The sequence below is a fragment of the Triticum urartu genome, chromosome 1A (assembly GCF_056163025.1).
Source record: "Triticum urartu cultivar PI428250 chromosome 1A, HENAU_Tu73, whole genome shotgun sequence".
NCBI classification, from domain to species: Eukaryota; Viridiplantae; Streptophyta; class Magnoliopsida; order Poales; family Poaceae; genus Triticum; species Triticum urartu.
Genome location: NC_141873.1, coordinates 494,336,353 through 494,358,436, shown reverse-complemented (window position 1 = coordinate 494,358,436; position 22,084 = coordinate 494,336,353). Strand labels below are relative to the sequence as shown.

At 50.7% G+C, this 22,084-nt stretch overlaps 1 protein-coding gene across 1 annotated transcript; it reads right to left on the bottom strand.

The window, feature by feature from the left end:
- Positions 1-14,875: 14,875 nt before the first annotated feature.
- Positions 14,876-16,412, bottom strand: LOC125536346 (uncharacterized). Its single transcript, XM_048699544.2, has one exon. The coding sequence runs from the start codon at positions 16,263-16,265 to the stop codon at positions 15,123-15,125; it is 1,143 nt and encodes a 380-aa protein (XP_048555501.2). The 5' UTR covers positions 16,266-16,412; the 3' UTR covers positions 14,876-15,122.
- Positions 16,413-22,084: the final 5,672 nt, after the last annotated feature.

Sequence of the window (22,084 nt, the reverse complement as noted above, 5' to 3'; positions counted from 1 at the left end):
GGTCCGAATATTTGAGAAAATATTTGGCGATCCACCTCGGAGAAGCCCTAGATCCGTGGGAAATCTTCCCTAGGTGTAGTAGAGTTAGGTCATCTCTAATGACGACCCACAAATTTTCTCCTATGTCCGTCCACGGATAAGGGGGACTAGTCTGTGGACACGGATGTGGGAGACGGCCATCCAGCCGTAGCCGTATATATTCAAAACATCTGGCTAAATGAACCTACTAAAATCACTAAGCAAGCACTAAGCAAGGCTACTAATCACATCATCATAGCGAAAGCCAACCTTCCACCAAATCTAAGTATGCCATGCAATGACGGAAGGCAACCTTCCGCCACATCTAAGCATGCCATGCAATGGCGGAAGCCAACCTTCCGCCAAATGATATGAGCACCTTCCGCCAAATGACTGGCTAATTTGCTTAACAAAAAATATATTAATTAGCACCTTCCATCAAATGAAATACACTATTCAGTACTACCTTTTTCCAAAACGCTAGCTATCTGCTGCAATTAGCTCAATGCATTCCGCTAAATATTAGCCATTTTTTTTGGATAAAAAGGCAGGCCGCAGTCTACCTTATATATTCCAAAACCACACCAATATCTGAGAATTGTCAGAGTACAAGAGGATGCTAGCTAGCTAGCTGCATCAGGAGAAGGGGTACAACAGGGTGTAGCTAACTTAAGAAGCGGTTGAAAGAAAATCCGCAATCCCAGTGCAATACTAGCCATCATGGACGGACGCAGAGTACAGACAATACGTGGCGTCTTTTTGTTGGTCATGCAGATATCCGGACTTCTGCAAAATTGCCCCACGTTTGTCTCCGTTTTACAGGAGAAAGTACGTCCGGATCGCGCCGCCGATCGATATAAGTCTACATTGAATGATTTTCACGATCCAGACAATGTGGTCTGTGGGAGGTTTACGGGTTGGTCTTGAAGATGCCTTTACTGGACGTTTATGTACACACTGAGGCCGAAGCTGGCCCGCCCCCTACGTCCTCCCTCTTCCTTAATCCAAATCAGAAGCTGTTTATAATAGTTTCCTCACGTCCTCACCTACTCACCTATCGCCCGATCCTGCCGTGACAGAACCAGGCACGTCACCACGGCCCTGTTGTAGGCATGCAACTCTGCTTCCGCCCTACGATCCTGGAACAGGGAGGCACGGGCAAATCCATGGTTTCCAGTCCTCCACCTACGAACTGCAGGCATTGTCGTCTCTTGAACAGCAGCAGCACAGTCATCACTCATCACTAGTCGCCGCCTGTAGTCTGTAGCCAGTAGATCTCGCGCCGTCCTGCACTGTCTCGGCCAGGACAAAGCGGCAGATCGCGGCGGTCACGTCAGTCCGTATCACGGCCGCCCGCGAGATGGCTGGCTGGACCGCACGGATCAGACGAACACCCCGGGGCAAATTTGACCACTGAAAGAAATCAAATCACAGAATGAACTGCCCGTAAAACTATTTCACATGGCCGATCTTTTTGTGTGACGTCCGACACGAAGACGCAACACTACACTGTGCAACGCCTCATAGATAGGCGATACACGCCTGACCAGCGTTGCATCTCAGACTGCCTAAAAATTGCTAAGTCATTGTGCAGAGCCTAAGAGCTAAGCGCAGCACTGTATAGTGTGGCGCCTAGCTCTCAGGCGCTGCACTAGTGGTTGCACTACAAAATGAAGCAATTACTAGTGCAACGCCTAGAGGCTAGGCGCTGCACACTGACTTAGTAATTTTTGGATCACACGGGTGCGACGCTGGCCAGGCGTGTAGCACCTATCTGTGAGGCGTTGCACAGTGTAATATGGCGCCTTCGTGTTGAGCGTCACACAAAAATGTCAGTCACGTGAAATAGTTCCACGGACAGTTCATTCTGTGATTTAATTTTGCCCATAGACCAAATTTATTAATTTTGCCACACCCCCGGAGTGCCTCTTAGCAACCTACCGGCGGTTGGTTGGCGCTTGTCGTCGTCTCGCGGCCCCCGTCGTGTGGCGGCGGCGTGGCGCGATGAACGCGGCGCCTCATCGGTCTCTTGAGTGCTTCACCTGACCGAACCGGTAGGGACCGAGGACCAGTGGGCGCACGGACACGGGTAGCCAACGAGAGGATCTGATGCCAATCCCACACCGCCGGATACGATTCGTATGGAGAGAGCCCCGCCCCTCGTGCGCTGCTGCTAATCATATGCGCCGGCTTTGTTCCATCGGCCCGGGCGGTCCTTGTTTTTTTCTCCGTCACCCATTCTTTTTGGCTTTCTCAAGTGTCAACCGTCAAGCAACTAAACAAAAGATTTGTAATGATCTCCATTGATTAATACAATCCTTTTTTCGCAAAAAAAAGCAACTAAACAAAAGATGAAAAGGGCGTGTGTTCGCAATAGAAGCAAAGGAGCGATGCGCTGCTCGTGTTTATTCTTTCTTACGAAAACGATCAGACATATTATAAAAATTCATCAAAAGTACAAAGCATTTCAAACATTCAAGGTGCTTTGGGGCCTACGGCAACCGTGTAGCATGTCGCTCTCTGGCGTGCCTTCTAGCATATCGTTCTATCTTCCCAGCCTGACTCTATGAGATGTTTTTTTTTTGAGAATCACCGGGGGAGGAGTCCCTCCACCTGAATATATTACTCAAAGTGGTCATAATGCCAGGAGAGTGATCCAGTTTATAAGGAAAACTGGATCGAAAACCTTAACAAATTGGCCCCATTTATGAGGAAAACCGAGCCGAAAACCAGACAAGTAACAAGTGTTACAAGGAAAGGAGAGGAACAAGACGCCCAACATAAGGCAAGACCTAACTAGCATAGTAATAGGACCAAGTAGATGAGGGGTGCGTCGAGGGATCACAATACCAAGACTCTACAAACAGCCTAACGCACCGCACCGGCTTGCGTATCAAACCCCACAGCACAACAGAGGAGCATCCATAATCAACGAGTGCCAAAACTTAACACGAACCTTGTGCCCAAGCTTAACACAAACCTTGACTGAGCGCTCCGCCACGGAAGTTCAAGACAATTAGCAATGGGGGGAGGCGTCATTGCTTCGTCATTGAGCAAAGGTGAACCAAGACGAGACCAAGAGCCCGAGGCTCGCCTCAACAGAACAGGGTCATGAGCATGCATAGAAGCAGGCTGGAGACCCCACGTAGGACAGCCAAAGAGAAACACCTGAAGAAGAAACACCACCCTCAGTCTTGAGCAGGCCGCACCACCACCACCAAACGCACCACCCACAACCACACACAGCAACAGACGCCGTTGTTTGGGTCTCCAAGACGACGCCTCCAAGGAGGTAGTGTTGTCGAGCACACAACACCGTCATCCGATCCGACAAACCTGATCTTGAGTTTTTACCCGGAGACCACAAACAAAGAACTGTAGGTGTTGTAGCTCCACGACGGCACCTCCTACGAGGAAAACGATGTTTGTAGACGCCGCTGCCGCCGGCATCAGCATAGCCGAGGCAGGGTTCTCACCCGGAGTTTGAGCACATCCTACAACAATACGGCAGCCGACCACCACCCCCGTCGAGCCCTCCAACGATGAAGAAGCACGACGAACCGCCTCAGCCAGCCGCACCTCGCGGAGACCACCGACGGCCAAACTCAACACTAGACGCCAGATCCATCAATGGTCGGCCGGACGCAGAGCCACCGGACGCAACGCGAGCCACCGTGCCCCACCAAGCACCATGCCGGCAAGGAGCAGAGGTGCGCTGCCCGAGGCCAAGAACCACCATGGTTCCGGCCTGCAACCATACATCAGGCACGCCGACGCGCCCCGCGCGCGCCACCGCACGCCTGCCGAAGGCCAGAACCGAAGCGCCCGCAGTGTAGACTGAAGGCGGGGGGATCGAACCTTGCTGTTGCAGCACCACCACCAAGAGCCGCAGCCGGCGCGACGTACACCACCAGACCAAAATCACCAGGCGAGGAGCACGGGCTGCCACCCCGAAGCTCCGGATCCAGCCGCACGAAGATGCCACCACGAGCTGCCACCACCAGATCCACCCAAAGCTGCCACACAAGCTCTAGCTCCAGATCCGCCCGCCACACAGCCACACGACCGCCGTCCCGCTAGAGGTCGCCGGCGAGGACGACGGGGTACTCCAACCGCCCCTCCGCCGCGCACCAGCCTCCCGTGCGGGGCCTCCATGGCCGTTCGCCCACCACCGCACCAGATCCGCACGAGAGGGCCTCGGATCCGCCGCCCTGCCGGAGAAGAGGACCTCCGGCCGCCGGTGCCGCTGACGAGATGAACCACCCGCTGGCTCCATGGTCGTGCACCGACGAGCACACGCATCACCCCACCAAGGCCGCCACGTCGTGGTCGCCAGCCCTGAACTCACCGGCGCGCACAGCCCCTGGACCACCAGCGTCGCCGGACGCCAAGAGCGGCAGATCCGCCCCCACTGCGCCGTGAAATGGCCCCACCGCCGCCGACGCCGCCCGGGCTTTGCCCTGGCGACGCCCTCCGTCGGCGGTGAGGGGAGAGGAGGAGGAGGGCGTGCCTTAGGTGGCCGGGTCTGGGGCGCCCCGGTGCGGCCCGTGGAGCCGCACGGGAGCGTTGTGACTTCCGGCCTCCGACTCTATGAGATGGTGATTGACAACTACGGAAACCTACACTGTTAATTTATGTCATCAAACCCTGTTTATCGTATCAAACTCCATGCCCCACTGGAGACTTACCTGGAGGAAACGGGCACCTGTAAGGATTTGTTTTTCGTGTGGCTAGCTATTCAAGGTCGTTGCATGCCTGGCAAGGCATAGCCTGCCCCACGATGACACCCGCGCGCTCTGTGACCAGGTGATGAAGACCACGAACCACCTTCTTCTACACTACCTTTTCTCCAAGGTTATCCAACATGAAATTCTTGCTTGGTGCCATGCTCTCACTGCCCTATCCGACGCTGATGACTCCTTCCTAAGTTGGTGGGCGTCCTCTACTACCAATGCACCAACTGCCATGCACAAGGACATAGCCTCCCTCATGTTGCTCACTACATGGTCCATTTGGAGGCATCAAAATTTTTGCATCTCCGACAACGCCCGCCCCTCCACCGCAAACTCGTTACAGTCTTTGTCGGTGTCAAAACTGGCAGATCTCGGGTAGGGGGTCCTGAACTGTGCGTCTAAGGCGGATGGTAATGCTACGTCTTGAGCCATCGCGACAGACAAGCAATCTAACACACAGGCACACAAAAAGCAAGCGGACAAAAGAGACAAACAGAGAGGGAGGATAGAGAGAGAGGGCGAATAAAACGGCAAGGGTGAATTGGGGGGAGAGGAAAATGAGAGGCAAATGGCAAATAATGTAATGCGAGAGATAGAGATTGTGATGGGTACTTGGTATGCTGACTTTTTGCGTAGACTCCCCGGCAACGGCGCCAGAAATCCTTCTTGCTACGTCTTGAGCTTGCGTTGGTTTTCCCGAAGAGGAAGGGATGATGAAGCAGAGTAGCGTAAGTATTTCCCTCAGCTTTTAAGAACCAAGGTATCAATCCAGTAGGAGCCCACGCTCAAGTCCCTCGTACCTGCACAAAGCGATAGCTACTTGCAACCAACGCGATTGGGGGTTGTCAAGCCCTTCACGGTCACTTACGAGAGTGAGATCTGATAGATAGAATATTTTTGGTATTTTTGATATATATATATATATATATATATGCAAAGTAAAAAGTAAAGGCAAAGTAAATAGCAAAGCAATATAAAAGTGATGGAGATTGATATGATGAGAATAGACCCGGGGGCCATAGGTTTCACTAGTGGCTTCTCTCAAGAGCATAAGTATCTACGGTGGGTGAACAAATTACTGTTGAGCAATTGATAGAATTGTGCATAATTATGAGAATATCTAGGCATGATCATGTATATAGGCATCATGTCCGTGACAAGTAGATCAAAACGATTCTGCATCTACTATTATTACTCCACTCATTGGCTGCTATCCAGCATGCATCTAGAGTATTAAGTTAAAAACAGAGTAACGCCTTAAGCAAGATGACATGATGTAGAGAGATAAATTCATGCAATATGAAATAAACCCCATCTTGTTATCCTCGATGACAACGATACAATATGTGCCTTGCTGCCCCTTCTGTCACTGGGTAAGGACACCGCAAGATCAAACCCAAAGCTAAGCACTTCTCCCATGGCAAGAACTACCAATCTAGTTGGCCAAACCAAACGGATAATTCGAAGAGACTTGTAAAGATAACCAATCATGCATAAAAGAATTCAGAGAAGATTCAAATATTATTCATAGATAGACTTGATCATAAACCCACAATTCATCGGTCTCAACAAACACACCGCAAAAAGAAGATTACATCGAATAGATCTCCACGAGAGAGGGGGGGAACTTTGTATTGATATTCAAAGAGAGAGAAGAAGCCATCTAGCTACTAACTATGGACCCGAAGGTCTGAGGTAAACTACTCACACTTCATCGGAGGGGCTAGGATGATGTAGAAGCCCTCCGTGATGACGGCCCTCTTCCGGCGGAGCTTCGGAACAGGCCGCAAGATGGGATCTCGTGGATAGAGAAAGTTGCGGCGGTGGAATTAGGGTTTTTGGCTCCTGTTCTGATCGTTTGGGGGTACGTGTGTATATATAGGAGGAAGGAGTACGTCGGTGGAGCACCGAGGGGCCCACGAGGCAGGGGGCGCGCCCCCCACCCTCGTGACCACCTCTTTGATCCCTTGCAGTAGGGTCCAAGTCTCCTGGATCACGTTCGGTGAGAAAATCACGTTTCTGAAGATTTTATTCCGTTTGGACTCCGTTTGATATTCTGTTTATCCGAAACACCGAAATAGGCAAAAAATAGCAATTCTGGGCTGGGCCTCCGGTTAATAGGTTAGTCCCAAAAATAATATAAAAGTGGAAAATAAAGCCCAATATAGTCCAAAACAGTAGATAATATAGCGTGGAGCAATCAAAAATTATAGATACGTTGGAGACATATCAGGTAACAGGAGGCCGGGGACACGATGTTTACCCAGGTTCAGGCCCTCTTGATGGAGATAATTCCCTACGTCCTGCTTGATTGATCTTGATGATATGAGTATTACAAGAGTTGATCTACCACGAGATCATAGAGGCTAAACCCTAGAAGCCAGCCTATGGTATGATTGTATATTGTCATACGGACTAAACCCTCCGGTTTATATAGAGACCGAAGGGGGCCAGGGTTACACAGAGTCGGTTACAAGGGAGGAGATCTACATATCCGTATTGCCAAGCTTGCCTTCCACGCCAAGGCGTGTCCCATCCGGACACGAGATGAAGTCTTCAATCTTGTATCTTCATAGTCCAACAGTCCGGCCAAAGGATATAGTCCGGCTATGCGGAGACCCCCTAATCCATGACTCCCTCAGTAGCCCCTGAACTAGGCTTCAATGACGATGAGTCCGGCGCGCAGATTTGTCTTCTGCATTGCAAGGCGGGTTCTTCTTCTAAATACTCCATAAAAGATTTTGAACACAAGAATAGTGTCCGGCTCTGCAAAATAAGTTCCACATACCACCGTAGAGAGAATAATATTTTCACAAATCTAATCTGCTGACACGTTTAGCAACACGACATCATGCCATGGCCCCAGTGGCGGAGCCACCTCCCGGCGACCCTGGGCAGCTGCCCGGGCTCTGCCTAGAAACTCCCATTTGATTATAAAAGAAGATGAAGAATTAATCATCAGTTATAGTGGGCAAATGACCATATGAACCACATCCCTTGGTATTTTGCCCCGGCTCCATTGATTGGCTAGCTCCGCCACTACATGGCCCGGTCTTTATTTGAACCGTTTTTTCTTAACCAGCACTGCACATATCGCGAGGCAGTTTACTTGACACATCTTGTCAAAGCACAGATCGTGTCCCCCTTATTACGGGATTCTCATCAATACGGACGTTGGTAACCCAATCGTGCCCGTTGCTACGTCTTGAGCTTGCGTTGGTTTTCCTCGAAGAGGAAGGGATGATGCAGCAGAGTAGCGTAAGTATTTTCCTCAGTTTTTGAGAACCAAGGTATCAATCCAATAGGAGGCCACGCTCAAGCCCCTCGTACCTGCACAAAGCGATAGCTACTCGCAACCAACGCGATTAGGGGTTGTCAATCCCTTCACGGTCACTTACGAGAGTGAGATCTGATAGATATAATATTTTTGGTATTTTTGGTATAAAGATGCAAAGTAAAAAGTAAAAGCAAAGCAAGATTAAAGTGATAGAGATTGATATGATGAGAATAGACCCGGGGGCCATAGGTTTCACTAGTGGCTTCTCTCAAGAGCATAAGTATTCTACGGTGGGTGAACAAATTATTGTTGAGCAATTGACAGAATTGAGCATAGTTATGAGAATATCTAGGCATGATCATGTATATAGGCATCACGTCCGTGACAAGTAGAATAAAACGATTCTGCATCTACTACTATTACTCCACTCATCGACCGCTATCCAGCATGCATCTAGAGTATTAAGTTAAAAACAGAGTAACGCCTTAAGCAAGATGACATGATGTAGAGAGATAAATTCATGCAATATGAAATAAACCCCATCTTGTTATCCTCGATGGCAACGATACAATACGTGCCTTGCTGCCCCTTCTGTCACTGGGTAAGGACACCGCAAGATCGAACCCAAAGCTAATCACTTCTCCCATGGCAAGAACTACCAATCTAGTTGGCCAAACCAAACGGATAATTCGAAGAGACTTGCAAAGATAACCAATCATACATAAAAGAATTCAGAGAAGATTCAAATATTATCCATAGATAGACTTGATCATAAACCCACAATTCATCGGTCTCAACAAACACACCGCAAAAAGAAGATTACATCGAATAGATCTCCACAAGAGAGGGGGGAACTTTGTATTGAGATTCAAAGAGAGAGAAGAAGCCATCTAGCTACTAACTATGGGCCCGAAGGTCTGAGGTAAACTACTCACACTTCATCGGAGAGGCTAGGATGATGTAGAAGCCCTCCGTGATGACGGCCCTCTTCCGGCGGAGCTCCGGAACAGGCCCCAAGATGGGATCTCGTGGATACAGAAAGTTGCGGTGGTGGAATTAGGTTTTTGGCTCCTGTTTTGATCGTTTGGGGGTATGTGTGTATATATAGGAGGAAGAAGTATGCCGAAGGAGCAACAAGGGGCCCACGAGGCAGGGGGTGCGCCCTAGGGGGGGCACCCCCCACCCTCGTGACCGCCTCTTTTGTTCCTTGGAGCAGGGTCCAAGTCTCCTGGATCACGTTCGGTAAGAAAATCACGTTCCCGAAGATTTTATTCCGTTTGGACTCCGTTTGATATTTTGTTTATCCGAAACACTGAAATAGGCAAAACAACAGCAATTCTGGGCTGGGCCTCCGGTTAATAGGTTAGTCCCAAAAATAATATAAAAGTGGAAAATAAAGCCCAATATAGTCCAAAATAGTAGATAATGTAGCATGGAGCAATCAAAAATTATAGATACGTTGGAGACGTATCACCCGTTGGCATGACTCCTCGATTTTAGGCAAGTCCCAAACGGTCACGAGGAGGACACTTGATACTCACCCTCTTTATAAAGAGGCCAAGGCCTGTCCTTTTTTCCCTCTTGTACTCAATCAAATCCTAATCCAGGACTCCCTCAGTCTTCAAAGATGAAGCTAGCTCTTGGGCGAAGGGCCTTGCTAGTTTATTACCAACATGATGTATTAGTGCCTGAGGCTGGGCAACCCCTTTCTTTTCTGCTCATGTAACCTCTCGCTACGCCTTCTCGTGTGTACGTCGCGCGGTGTTACCCTTGTAACCTAACTCTATTTTGTTCTCCCCTACCTATCAATTGGATGATACATAATTTGCGTATTCATGTGAAAGCATAATAAAATTATACAGAGATTCCGAGACCACAGAACAACCATAACTGCTGCCAGAACGAGCCGTCGACATGCCGCTGTCGCCGTTGTCCTATTAGAGGCGGCGTGACCTTGTTGATAACGACCCAAAGTCTTCATGCGCGTGCCCCTAAGGACTAGAGCTCTGGAGCATGTAGTCGTCACTACCCTTGCATAGATCTGAATCACCCGACAGTAAATCTCGCCACATCATGAGAAACTCTTACGTCAACGCTCCAAGGAGACAGCCGGAATCTACGCCGAAGCTCCATCGACTATGTCTAGATGAACGAACTTGAGGAGGATTGAAGCATGTAAGCAAACTCGAAGAAGAAGCGTCACCACCCGCCTGAGCGCCGGACCTGCGAGGACTAAAAAAACCTAACCCAAACTACTAACTGGAGCGCAGGCACCGAGATTCCCCTTCCCGCCACCGGCCGCCAGAGCGGCAGGCAAAGGGAGGAGAATCCACAGACTCGCCAATGAACTCTGTACGGGAGAGTTTGCCCTGACCTCCTAGTATCGGGGAGAAAAATTGTTGCTCGTGTTTGTTCCAAATTGTTTACACTTTGTCATAACCAAAAAAAATTCATTTGAAAGATTAAGAGCGTCTACAGCCGGACTTTGCAAATCCGACCCCTCAAACATCAGTGTGTACGGGGACACTGACTGAGCACTCCCTAAGTCCGTGCCTCCACACCCGCGTATCTCATATCCAGTTCCTTATATCCACTCAAATTCATGCAAACATAGTACGCAGATCACTGAACGAACAAAATCGACAGGAAACGGACATATAAACCGATAACAAATGGGCATAATCACATAAACATCACTAAACGGGCATAGTTCACACAGTTCAATGACCCGGCACACTCTAACTACATACTAGAACTAGATTATATAAAAGGAGAGGGCGAGCTTCACCACTTCCTCGCCGGCCCTTTGCCCTTCCGGTCGGTGGCGCTGCTGTAGGCATCTGCAACAGGAGGTGGGTCGACGTTGGAGCCATCGGAGTCAGACCCGTCGAAGGAGGAGGAGGAGATGACGATGTAGTCTTGCAAGCGCCAGACGATGTGGTCTTGCTTGCGCTTGAGATTGGCCACCCTCGCCGCCTCCGCCGCCGCCGCTGCCTCCCGCTCTGATTGCTCAATGCCAAGCGGGAGCTGCTTGGCGTTGATCCTCCGGAGTCGCCGGGCGTCCGCCTCCGCCGTGGTAAGTGAGCTACGACACACCCATTGGAGGAGACGCTCCTCCTCGTCGGGCACCGCGGCGCCGACGGAGCGGGCATTAGAATTGAACGCTGCTCCGGCGGAGTGGGCACTAGAACCCACTCATCATCGGAGATGTCGTCGGAGTGGCTGCCAGTACTTGACATGCTCGTCAGCGCTAGGGATTGGACGGATTGGAAAAAGGGAATCGTCAAGGAGCGGAGCGGAGCGAAGTGAGCTAGGCCGAGAGCTGTAACGACAATTAGGGGATCGTCAGGGATCTCAAACTACTGCTTATGGCCGAGAGCTATACGAATGACGTATGATCTGGTTGTTTGCCTCTGCTTTATAAAAGTTGGGGCCGGAGCCCCTTTGGTTTAAAATATGAATCCCAGTCAAGTGATAGGCAATTGTCCATAGAAAGAAAAGCTGAAAAATAAAATTTGCATGAATCCCAATGTAAAATCCTATAAATATAGCATCAATTTAACTAGTCTCAGTCGATTGAGATTTAACAACACTAATAAAAATGGCTTGTTTTGTTTACCACCACGGCAAAGACAGCCAAAAGAAGTACTGTATAAATTTCGTGCTTCCGCAAGGTGCTGTAAATCTCCTTTTGGTCATGGCGAGTTGGTGACTGCCAGGTGCGTGCGCAATGCAAGCACGACCAGCTGACCCAGGTGTAGCGCGATTGACACGGCACTATTCACCGTCAGCAGGTCACCGCTGCCTGCCTGGGCAGTCCAAACGAAACATCTTGTCCATGCAGCCAAGTGGAGACGGGCGAGGTGACATAATTTGACGGCCCGCACTGCAACCGCCAGATGATGATACTAGTCCGGTCCCGAAGCTGCAATCCGGGAGACAGACATATATACGGCCGCGTAGCTGCCACCGCCGATTGGCTCCCGGGCCCTGTCACCCGTGCGTGCGACCTCTCGGTTGAAGCTTCGGCAAGAGCACAGCAGTAGGAGCATCTTCAGCCGTTCGACCTCTGGGTGCCTGAAATATCACCGTCTGAAGCGCGCCGGCAATATTTTTGGGTGTTCGGTTTCCCAACCACCGCCCAAGGCCAACCTAGGCGCCGTCTTTTTAAAAAATAAACTCGGCCAAAATCGGTCAAATACGACAAAATTCAGCCAAATTCAACACATATGAGGCGATTTCATTGATTTTTTTTCCATAAAAACTTAAAAACATAATTAAGAACTACTGCGCCGCCTTCCGCCGCCCCTCCTACATGCCGAACAATGCGCCGAAGGCGCTGTAGTCGTCGTCGGCCTCCTTCTTCACGCTGCCGCCGTCCTTCCTGCGTTGCCTTGGCGAACGGGTTTGGTTGACGGCGGTGGTGCGTCGTCGTCACTGTCCTCGAGAATGATGACGCCGCGCGCGTCGCGGCTGCGGCGATCTCCTCGAGGGTGCGGCGCTGCCGTTTCATCTCCAGTTTGACATAGTCCTCGCGCCCACTTGAGCGCGTCCTCGTCGGCGGCGACGAGCAAGTCGTCGTGTCCGCTCTTCACAGCGACGAGCCCTGGCTCCGTCTTCGGCTTGACGAGGCGGGAGGAAGAGGAGCCACGGCCGCACTCGTCGCCCCCCCCCCCCCCCCCCCCCGGGTGCGCCGCCCTAGCGGCGTCTCCACGAGCTCGGCCTTGACGCTGGCGAGCGCCGGCGATCCGGACAAGTGGGAGTGGGAGGAGGAGGAGGACCCGCCCGCCATGCGTTGCGGCAGCCAAATGCCACCGTCGCTTCGGCGCTCGATCTCGTCGTGGAAGTGGGAAGGATGGTCGATGACGGACTGCGAGGGGACTGGGACGCCTCCAGCAGGAAGCCTCACCGTCCCGGCGCGTGCATGTCAGGCGGCGACGGGTAGTTTGCCTCGTGGAGGAGGTGCGCCTCCCACTCATGCAGGGTACGACGGCCGAAGCCGTTGGCCGCCGCACCGTCGCCCGGGAAATGCTCACCCATCGGAGGACGTAGACGCGGGGGCTGGTGTCGGGGGAAGAGAGAGACGGGATGGGGCGGCGCCGACGAGAGAGGGACACCAGGCGAAGGAGAGTGGCCACCGGCGAGGAGAGGGTGGCTTTTTATAGCCGCCGAGGGGCGGTAGACGTGTGTGTACGCGTGGCGGAAGGGGGATGGCGCGTCGCAGGGCCTTCACTGCGCCGCCTGTGGAGAATCAACGGAAGGCTAACCGGTGGCAGCCTTGGCATTGATTCTTTACGGAAAACGAGGCGCTGAGGAAGACGAGACGCGGCTGGTCCCTGACTTGGCGGGCCCGCCGGACTTTCGCATCAAAAATGTTTCCCCCGGCGCCCCCCTGCGCGTTAGGTTCGTCCTGGGTTCGTCGTCGTCAATTTCAGTCCTAACCGGTGAAATTTGGGCTTCTGAAGGCGCGATTAGACCGATTTTTAGACGCCGGCCATAAAAAGACGCCTTGGGGGGGCTGTTTTGGCGGGGGGGGGGGGGGGGGGGGGGGGGGAGGGAGTGAAGATGCTCTAAGGCCAACTCCAACGCAGACCCCACATCGCTGGGTCAGTCCGTTTGAGGGTAAAATGAACGGACTAGATGGCCCAACCCGCGACCCCATCTCCATTTTAGGTCCGTGTCCGTTCTGCTATATTTTCAGATCGAAGTTGTTTTGAATTTGAGGCAAAAGCAGCTGTGCCCACTTCCACTCCCCTGGCGAAGTTGGTACACGATCTACAGTGTCACCGCTGTGTGCGCGTACATGCGTGTTGACTTGGGAGCGCACGCAGCCAAAGGCCACGGCCGGGACAAAGCTAGGGCGGGCAGTTGCACGTATGCGGCGCGGTCCTGCCCTGCCATGTCGAATGATGTGGGATGATTTGGCAAATATCCGTGAGCAGGACGTACGTGAACGTGGGCAAAGTGTGCGGTGCGGCGATAAGCTGTACCGACCTTTGTCAAGCCTGTGTTTCGTTCTCGGTAATGTGTTCTTCCTCGCAGGAATAAAATCACGGCCAAATTCAGTTGGTTTTCTGATGAATCGCATGCTCCTTTCAACAGCGGCAAACAGCATCGTTATCTTCAGGCGATACTACCACCCAAACACGGGCGGTTGCTGTGCTGCCTCCGCGGGCAATCCTGCGTCCCTACTGTTCTGTTGTGTTGTGTTCTTATTCCGCGGCCGGCAGCGTTTGCCAGCGGACGGGCAACCGCCGGGGCTGCCAAAACGGGCCTGGGATCGGTCACGCGGCGCCCGGCTCGGCGTGTCGACGAGGCGATGCCATTCCTGGGGCATCATCCCATGTTTCCCGCGGCGCAAAACAAGAAGCTTTCCTCGTGTGCCCCTCCGCGCCATGGCCCCCCGCCTGCGTCTCGGCCTACCAAGCGGCCGTGCGCTCGCAGCAGTTGGTAAGGAGCAACGAGATCCTGCTCTGTGCCGAGCATTCAACACCAGGGGGGAACACAATAAAGAGACCGCCGTCGCCCAGCCTCTCCGCCTTCATGTCATGACGCCGTATGGATGGGGTACGCCGTCGCGTACAACAGTAGAAATGGAGGCTCAAGCTCTTCAATTAGTTCACTGCATGCATGCTGCAGACATTCATGCCAGTAACAGTGACTGGCTTCCAGTGACGGTTACTATCTTACTGGCATGATCACTAGTGACGGTCACCGTCTTCCTGGCATGGCATGGCATGGCATGGATACAGTTCACAACAAGTGTGGCGCTCAAGACATTGAGCAGCAGCATCACACCATCATCACGCGACCAAGCATCCAGCAAAGAAGAACCACGCCGAGCACGGAAAGAACAAAAGTTTCTCTTTTATTTTATTCACTCTACTCTATATGGAGATCACCAACGCATGCAAATCAGTGCAGGAGGGTTGCGAATTTCCTTCTATATATGGAGATCTCTTTTTAATTTGCTATCATTAACAGGATATAGAGCCAATTAATCTAGTTGATTAATGCGGGAGCAATGGTAAGGATAGGATGGGATCCACCATTGCTGCATGCACCGCGGAGCTGCCATGGCCGGCGGCTCTCTTTCACGGCCTGGCGCCGGCGAGGCTCACCCAAATCTGCTCGAAGACGTCGATTATGAGGTCATGGTGCGCCGCGTCGTTGAGGGAGAGGTAGCAGGCCAGGAGGTCCTCCAGGTCCTCCGCGTCCTGGATGCGCTTCGCGCTGATCATCTCCTCCATGGACTCGCGGAAGTCCTGCCGTGGGTCCTCCGACATCTTCACCACCGGGTAGCTGCTCACGATCACCGGCGCCGGCAGCGGTGGCGGTGGCGCCGCCCATTTCCGCGACGGCGGGTTCGCTTTCCTGGCGGTGGCGGCCAGGCGCGGGCTCTTGGAAAGCGTCTTGAGGCGGCGGCGGCCCGACGATGATGCGGAGGAACGCCTCGGCCTGCTGACGCTGCTCTTGTCGGAGGCAGAGCTCGCTCTCGCGGTCGCGTCGGCGTGGTCAGCTTGGGTGACATCCTGCTTGTTCGGCCCAGGCTGTCTCCTCGCCGCTGGCTTGGTCACGATTGGCCGGAGCCTTCTCCCGGGCGTGTCCTCGCCCAGGAGGTCGATGATGATTTCGTTCTGCGACGCGATCACCTTGACGTTGCGGCCGTCGTCCGCCGGGCCTGACACCGTTGGCCTCCGGGGCTCCCCGCCGTCACTCTTGATGCACGTGTCACGACGCCGACCAGAGCTGCCTAGCGCGCCGACCACGGGCTCCTTCCCCCCGGCGGGTCCTCTTTCTTCAGGCGCGTGGTCCACCTTGTGCCGCCTCCTGGCGCTCCTCGTCGGCGACTGCGCTTCCTTGGCCCTGGGCGGCTTCGGAACCGGCGGCGCCGGGACCTCCCTGTCTCTGCTGGAGTAGTAGTACGACGCCCTGCGAGGGAGCGGGGCACGGGGCGACTCCTTGGTCGGCGTGGCCGGCGGCTCGACGTCGGCCTCCGGCTGCTGGACGTCGTTGCTTACCTCCCTGTGCCACCGGGACGACGGCGGCTGCCGCGCGGCCTCCACGCTCCACCGAGCCGACGACTCCCGAGCCGACGGCGGCTGCTGGTAGGACCGGGCCGAGGAGGACCGATGATGCACCCCGACGCCGCCGCGCCCGTGGGCGCCCATGTCGCGGAGCTTGTAGAACCAGGCGTTGGGGATCATGTCGGACAGCCGGAACTTGCGGCGGGCCATGCGCCCTCGCCGGTGCCTGCTCTGCTCGCTCTGTACGACAGTACGAGGAGGAGAAGTGGAGCAGGGGAAACTGCTGTGGACCAGGGAGGAAAGGAGATGAAAAATAGTTGAGCACGAGCGCGGTGACTTGGAGGGGCCGAGGGACCGGCGAGCGATGGTTAAATAGCGGCAGCGTGACGAAGGCGGGCGGGTGGTGGAGCGTGTGACATGAGGCTCCTTTTGTCTCTTCATCTGTGAAGTGTGGGCATCAACATCCCCTGGCTCACTCGACACCTGGCGCCACACTGGATTTATGCATGATACGTTACTCTTTTCAATTCATATTAATTCATATTAAATATTCAGTTTTGCTAAAACACATTTAGATGTGCCATAAGTATTGCACATCTAAGTTATATGTCATTGATCTTACATTGAGATTCATCTGAATATTTTTTTTCTTTTTTCTTTTTCTCTTTATGCTTGATTCACTCACTTAGATGTGCAATAACTAGAGCACATCTAGATGTGACCTAGACACACCCTTAAATATTTATCATTTTATAGATTTCAAATGGACTACCACATACGGATGTATATAGACATATTTTAAAGTGTAGATTCATTCATTTTGCTTCGTATGTAGTCACTGGTTGAAATATCTAGAAAGACAAATATTTAGAAACGGAGGAAGTATATACTAACTAAAGTTGTATTAAAGCTGCATCATATACTAACTAAAGTTGTACAATTAATAGGAAGCTTCTACCACACGCAGGTACGTTGCGCACGCTTGACGGCGCACCATCCCTCCCTCCCCCCTCATTGGCCCTTCTCCTCTCTTCATTCCCGGCTCTCCATCATACACAAGACTTCTCCCAAATGGTACCAAGTTGACCTCCCTCCTTTATCAGCACCTCGCCAAGTTATTGACTCGATAGCGGGAAGATCCATTGCCAGCCAGTCTAAATCAGTTGAAACTCCCAAACCAAAATGGCGACCTTCTGTATCCCAAAATGTAACCTAAGTACCAGCGAAAGCCTTACTTTCCTTTTTTCAATCAAGCATCCAACTTGCATCACACCATCTTTCAACTCATCAAAATGGGTATTCAAAAGAAAAGGATATGCACCTTGCGGCGGCAGTGAACAATGGTGGCATTGGCAACTCGACGGGAATCGAGAGCCAGACAATCTAACAACGAACGGAAGTGGGTTGTGAGGACGCGCGCGCGCGCACACACAGGGACTCCGGGGAGACGAACAAGAAGATTTAGAAAGAAATGGAAAGATGCAATGAGAAATGAGATGGTGGATGGAATGAGAATGCGACTTAGTTTCAAGCAAATAGCACCGTTGTAGGAAAGAAGGAGTAAGTATACACAATACTACAACTACATGTTTTTACTTGAAATTTGTGGCTTGTTAGTTTGGCAACCTTCCTTCATACAAATTAAGGTAAGGGAAAAATGACTTTGACCAAGGATTTGTATCCTACGAGATGTTGCGCAAGCTTCTGGCGCAATAGGGTCGAGGGAACTTTTCTGCCACACAATTGTGTGCAAAAGTAGAAACCCTGAAGGAATCTGTTCCATGTCACCAAGGTCCTCAACAACACAACACCGAGTCTAGCTATTCTTAGACTGGCACCCTCAATAAACGTACCACCATCTCAACTGTGAGCCGTGGACTAATCCGGTAGTATTTAAAGATGGAAAAAGTACATTTTTCTCTCTCAAGTGTGTCACATGTCTACAATTCACCGATCAATTCCAAAACCGCAAATCCTGTGTGTCCCCCTCCCACCCAACTGTCAAAAGGATGTACTTTTTGCCCCTTTGACCAACTGTCAAAACCATATACTTTTTGTCCCTTTGAGCATTATGGTGGTTTGGTGATGTTGTGGACAATTTTTTTGTTAAACCCCGACATGTAGAACTAACTTAACAACCACATCGAGTAAATAAAATGAAAACTCGTCTGAATTAGGTCTTCACTTTTCCAATGTCATCTACACGAGGAACCCGCCGACGCTGGACCCAGCTACAAAGACGAAGTAATCCTTGTCGTGTGCATGGGTTTGGTAGAGGGATCCTATAGCCGGCCCTTGAGCCTAACCAGTGTGCCGCCTTTTGTGACCCTATTAATCGAGAACATACAATGATACAAACACCGATGGCCAAGCATTGTCATGCTCCATATGCGCAACACCCTTGACATCAGCCTAAGCACCACCCTTGAAAGAAAAGGGGCATCAATGTCATGCCACTCCAACAGAAGTCCTCCCGCCTCCCATGTAGCAGTGGAGATGGGATGTCGCTCCGGCGCTAGGGAAGACAAGGGGGCCTAGTGGTTGCCTACTTGAGCTGATGTTGATAACGATGGTGATGTGGGATCGATAGAAGGTCTTCCAGCTTGAGAAGGGGATGCGAACATGAACGACAAGGTATTTCGACTATGCATCATGGTTTACCACAACAGTGACAAACGATGACACTTGGGGCATGCACCAAGTGTAGAGAGTTAGAGTGAGGTGAGAAGGTTCCAATAATCTAGTTTTGAGGGAGAGAGATGCATCCCATAGCAAGAAATTGGAACCAAGGTGAAATGTAATTGCTCCCATTGATGATTTCATGATTGCTCGTCGAGGATGATTTTTTTCCACTCGGTGGTTGTGGCATAGAGGTAGGCGCAGACGAGGACTCAAACATAATGAGAAGGCAAGCAAAGGGCATGGTGGGAGGCTATTGCGGTGTATATGCATTGGAATCATCGATGTGTTATAGCAGATATGACACCATGACCACATGTAGCCAGCCAGACTTCAATACGCTTGTGCTCCTGCTGATGTCCAACAACAACGGGGGCTTTGCTGGGTGTTCTCGTGGAGCAAGAGGGGACAGATGGTGCGAAAAACTAGTCGACACGACTCCAGAATGGTGAATGGCTTCATCAGCTAGTGTGAGTAGTCATTGCCGTCATTGGGGTGCTTATGTGGCACCGTGTGAATGGTCAAACATCACCACCGTGTTAGACTTGTGTCAACAACAGAACATGTTACTGCCAAGACCATGGGGGGAGAGACCAAAGCATATGATATTGATAGTTTAAGAACTAATATAAGAATTCCGAGTTCCAGAGTTGAGGGATGATTTATAGTTTATTGATATTGTTCGGGAACACAAAAAATTAACCCATGTTAGTGTTCAATGCCCAACAATGAGGACATTTTACATTCCCATTTACTTAGTCCACCGTTTTATTTTACAATAATTGATTAGATGTCGACCGATGGTCATTGAACATGTATTCTCACATTTTGATGCATCATTTTTCTTCACCTATGGCATCCTCCTACACCCCCCTTTTGTCCCCACCAGCGTATCACATTATTATAAGAAAAAGAAGTGGCATATTCTATGAACTAGTCTTTGTTGGTCTTGTTGGTGACAAAGTGGCAACAACATCACCAAAGTAAAAATAGAGGACATAGATAGACAATATAAGTTCTAGTTTTCGAAGAATTAACTAGCGGGAGCATTGCCTTCTCATTTAGCAAAAGAGCAGAAAAAATCATTAGATGAAGATGAACCTTTTTTATGGGGGACATGTCGAAACCCTGCCAAGGCACCCAATAAAACAAACTCTAGCCCCAAGTTCTAATAAAGTCGATATTTTAGAGTAAACATTCCAAAACACACCTTTGACTACTGTTTTATGTTACATTGTATTTATGATATAAGTATTTGTGGAGATAAATCAACAATATGATAATTTCAATCTAAATGTTCTAGAAAAAGAAGGCAATCAAAGTTTTTGAAGCCTGATTAACCCATGTGAATTTATTTTTTTGAAACTAAAGTTCAATGGACTCAACATTTTTAATTAAGAAGAAGAGAATTCCTGGCTAATTACGAAAAACTGGGTGAAAACCGATGAAACACGCCCACACAGGGCATCACTGGCCAACCTCGCTACCCACAGGATCCACACACAACACTAAGGAAAGGAACACCATCGAGGTTGTGCGCAAACTACCGCCGTCGTCCCTTCTCCCCGAGAAGAGACTCCTTTTCTAATGCATTTAGCCAGCAACGACGCCTCACCACAATGAGAGGACAAGACTTATCGGACTATGCCAAACATTCGACCACACATACTAGTGGCAAGGCACCTCCCATTTCAAAGGCGAGCTAAAACAAAGAAATATGCAAGATTGGCGCCATGAAGGATTGCCGAGCCAGACCACTATCTGCAAGTCATTGTCACCACACGGGCCTTGCCGCTGTAGCTCAAAATCCTGCATAACAAAGAGACCAAATAACACCACGAGCACGTCAGACGAGCCAACTACCACAACCTTGTTGGGCCCTAACATTGCTCATCCCCATTGAAAGCACAAGTGCTCCCTAGGTGGTTTTGATAATTGATGACAACATATCTCTTGTTGGACTAACATTTCTATCTAGCATGTTTCAGATAAGTTCAACAATGGAGTGGCATGGACTAAAGGTTGTGGGAACTCCTTCAAGATGCTAAGGACAAAGGATTGGCTAAAGCTTCAAGCTCAAGACTCTTCATTTTACATTTTAGTGATCCAAGATCACATTGAGTCCATAGGAAAAGCCAATACTATCAAGGAGGGATGAGGTGTTGCTTAATGAGCCTCTTGCTTCATGTGCTTAATGATATGCTCCAAAATCCTCAGCTACTTTCCCACTTCCACATATGACCTAAACCCAAAGCCAAACTTGGACCTACCGATTATTCCTATCTGGCGCCACCGAGTTTCACTTGTCATAAGCCACTGCCAAACCCTAGCAATTCGGTTCTACCGATAGGGATCTCGGTCTCACCGAGATGGGATTGCAAACTCTCTGTTTCCCTTTCGTAACTTTTCGGTCTCACCGAAAGAGCGAATCGGTCCCACCGAGATTGCAATGTAAATTCAGTGTTTCCTTTTTGTAACTTTTCGGTCTCACCGAAAGAGCAAATCGGTCCCATCAAGTTTGCCTGACCAACTCTCTGGTTAGCTAATTACCAAAATCGGTCTCACCGAGTTTGTGTAATCGGTCTCACCGAGATTACGTTATGCCCAAACCCTAACCATATCGTTCCTACCGAGTTGCATGTCAGTCCCAATGAAAATCTCTAACGGTCACTAGGTTTACCTTTTCGGTCCGACCGAGTTTGTTGATTCGGTCCCACCGAGATTGGAAAACTGTGTGTAACGGTTGGATTTTGTGTGGAGGCTATATATACCCCTCCACCTCCTCTTCATTCATGGAGAGAGCCATCAGACTAACCCTACACTTCCAGCATCCTATTTCTGAGAGAGAACTACCTAGTCATGTGTTGAGGCCAAGATATTCCATTCCTACCATATGAATCTTGATCTCTAGCTTTCCCCAAGTTGCTTTCCACTCAAACCTTCTTTCCACCAGATCCAAATCCTATGAGAGAGAGTTGAGTGTTGGGGAGACTATCATTTGAAGCACAAGAGCAAGGAGTTCATTACCTACACACCATTTGTTACCTTTTGGAGAGTGGTGTCTCCTAGATTGGCTAGGTGTTACTTGGGAGCCTCCGACAAGATTGTGGAGTTGAACCAAGGAGTTTGTAAGGGCAAGGAGATTGCCTACTTCATGAAGATCTACCGCTAGTGAGGCAAGTCCTCTGTGGGCGATGGCCATGGTGGGATAGACAAGGTTGCTTCTTCGTGGACCCTTCATGGGTGGTTGCTTCTTCGTGGACCCTTCGTGGGTGGAGCCCTCCGTGGACCGCGCAACCATTACCCTTCGTGGGTGGAGCCCTCCGTGGACTCGCGCAACCGTTACCCTT

Excerpts from the sequence above, each read along its gene's own strand:
- LOC125536346 (XM_048699544.2), bottom strand. The coding sequence starts at position 16,265 with ATGGCCCGCCGCAAGTTCCGGCTGTCCGACATGATCCCCAACGCCTGG.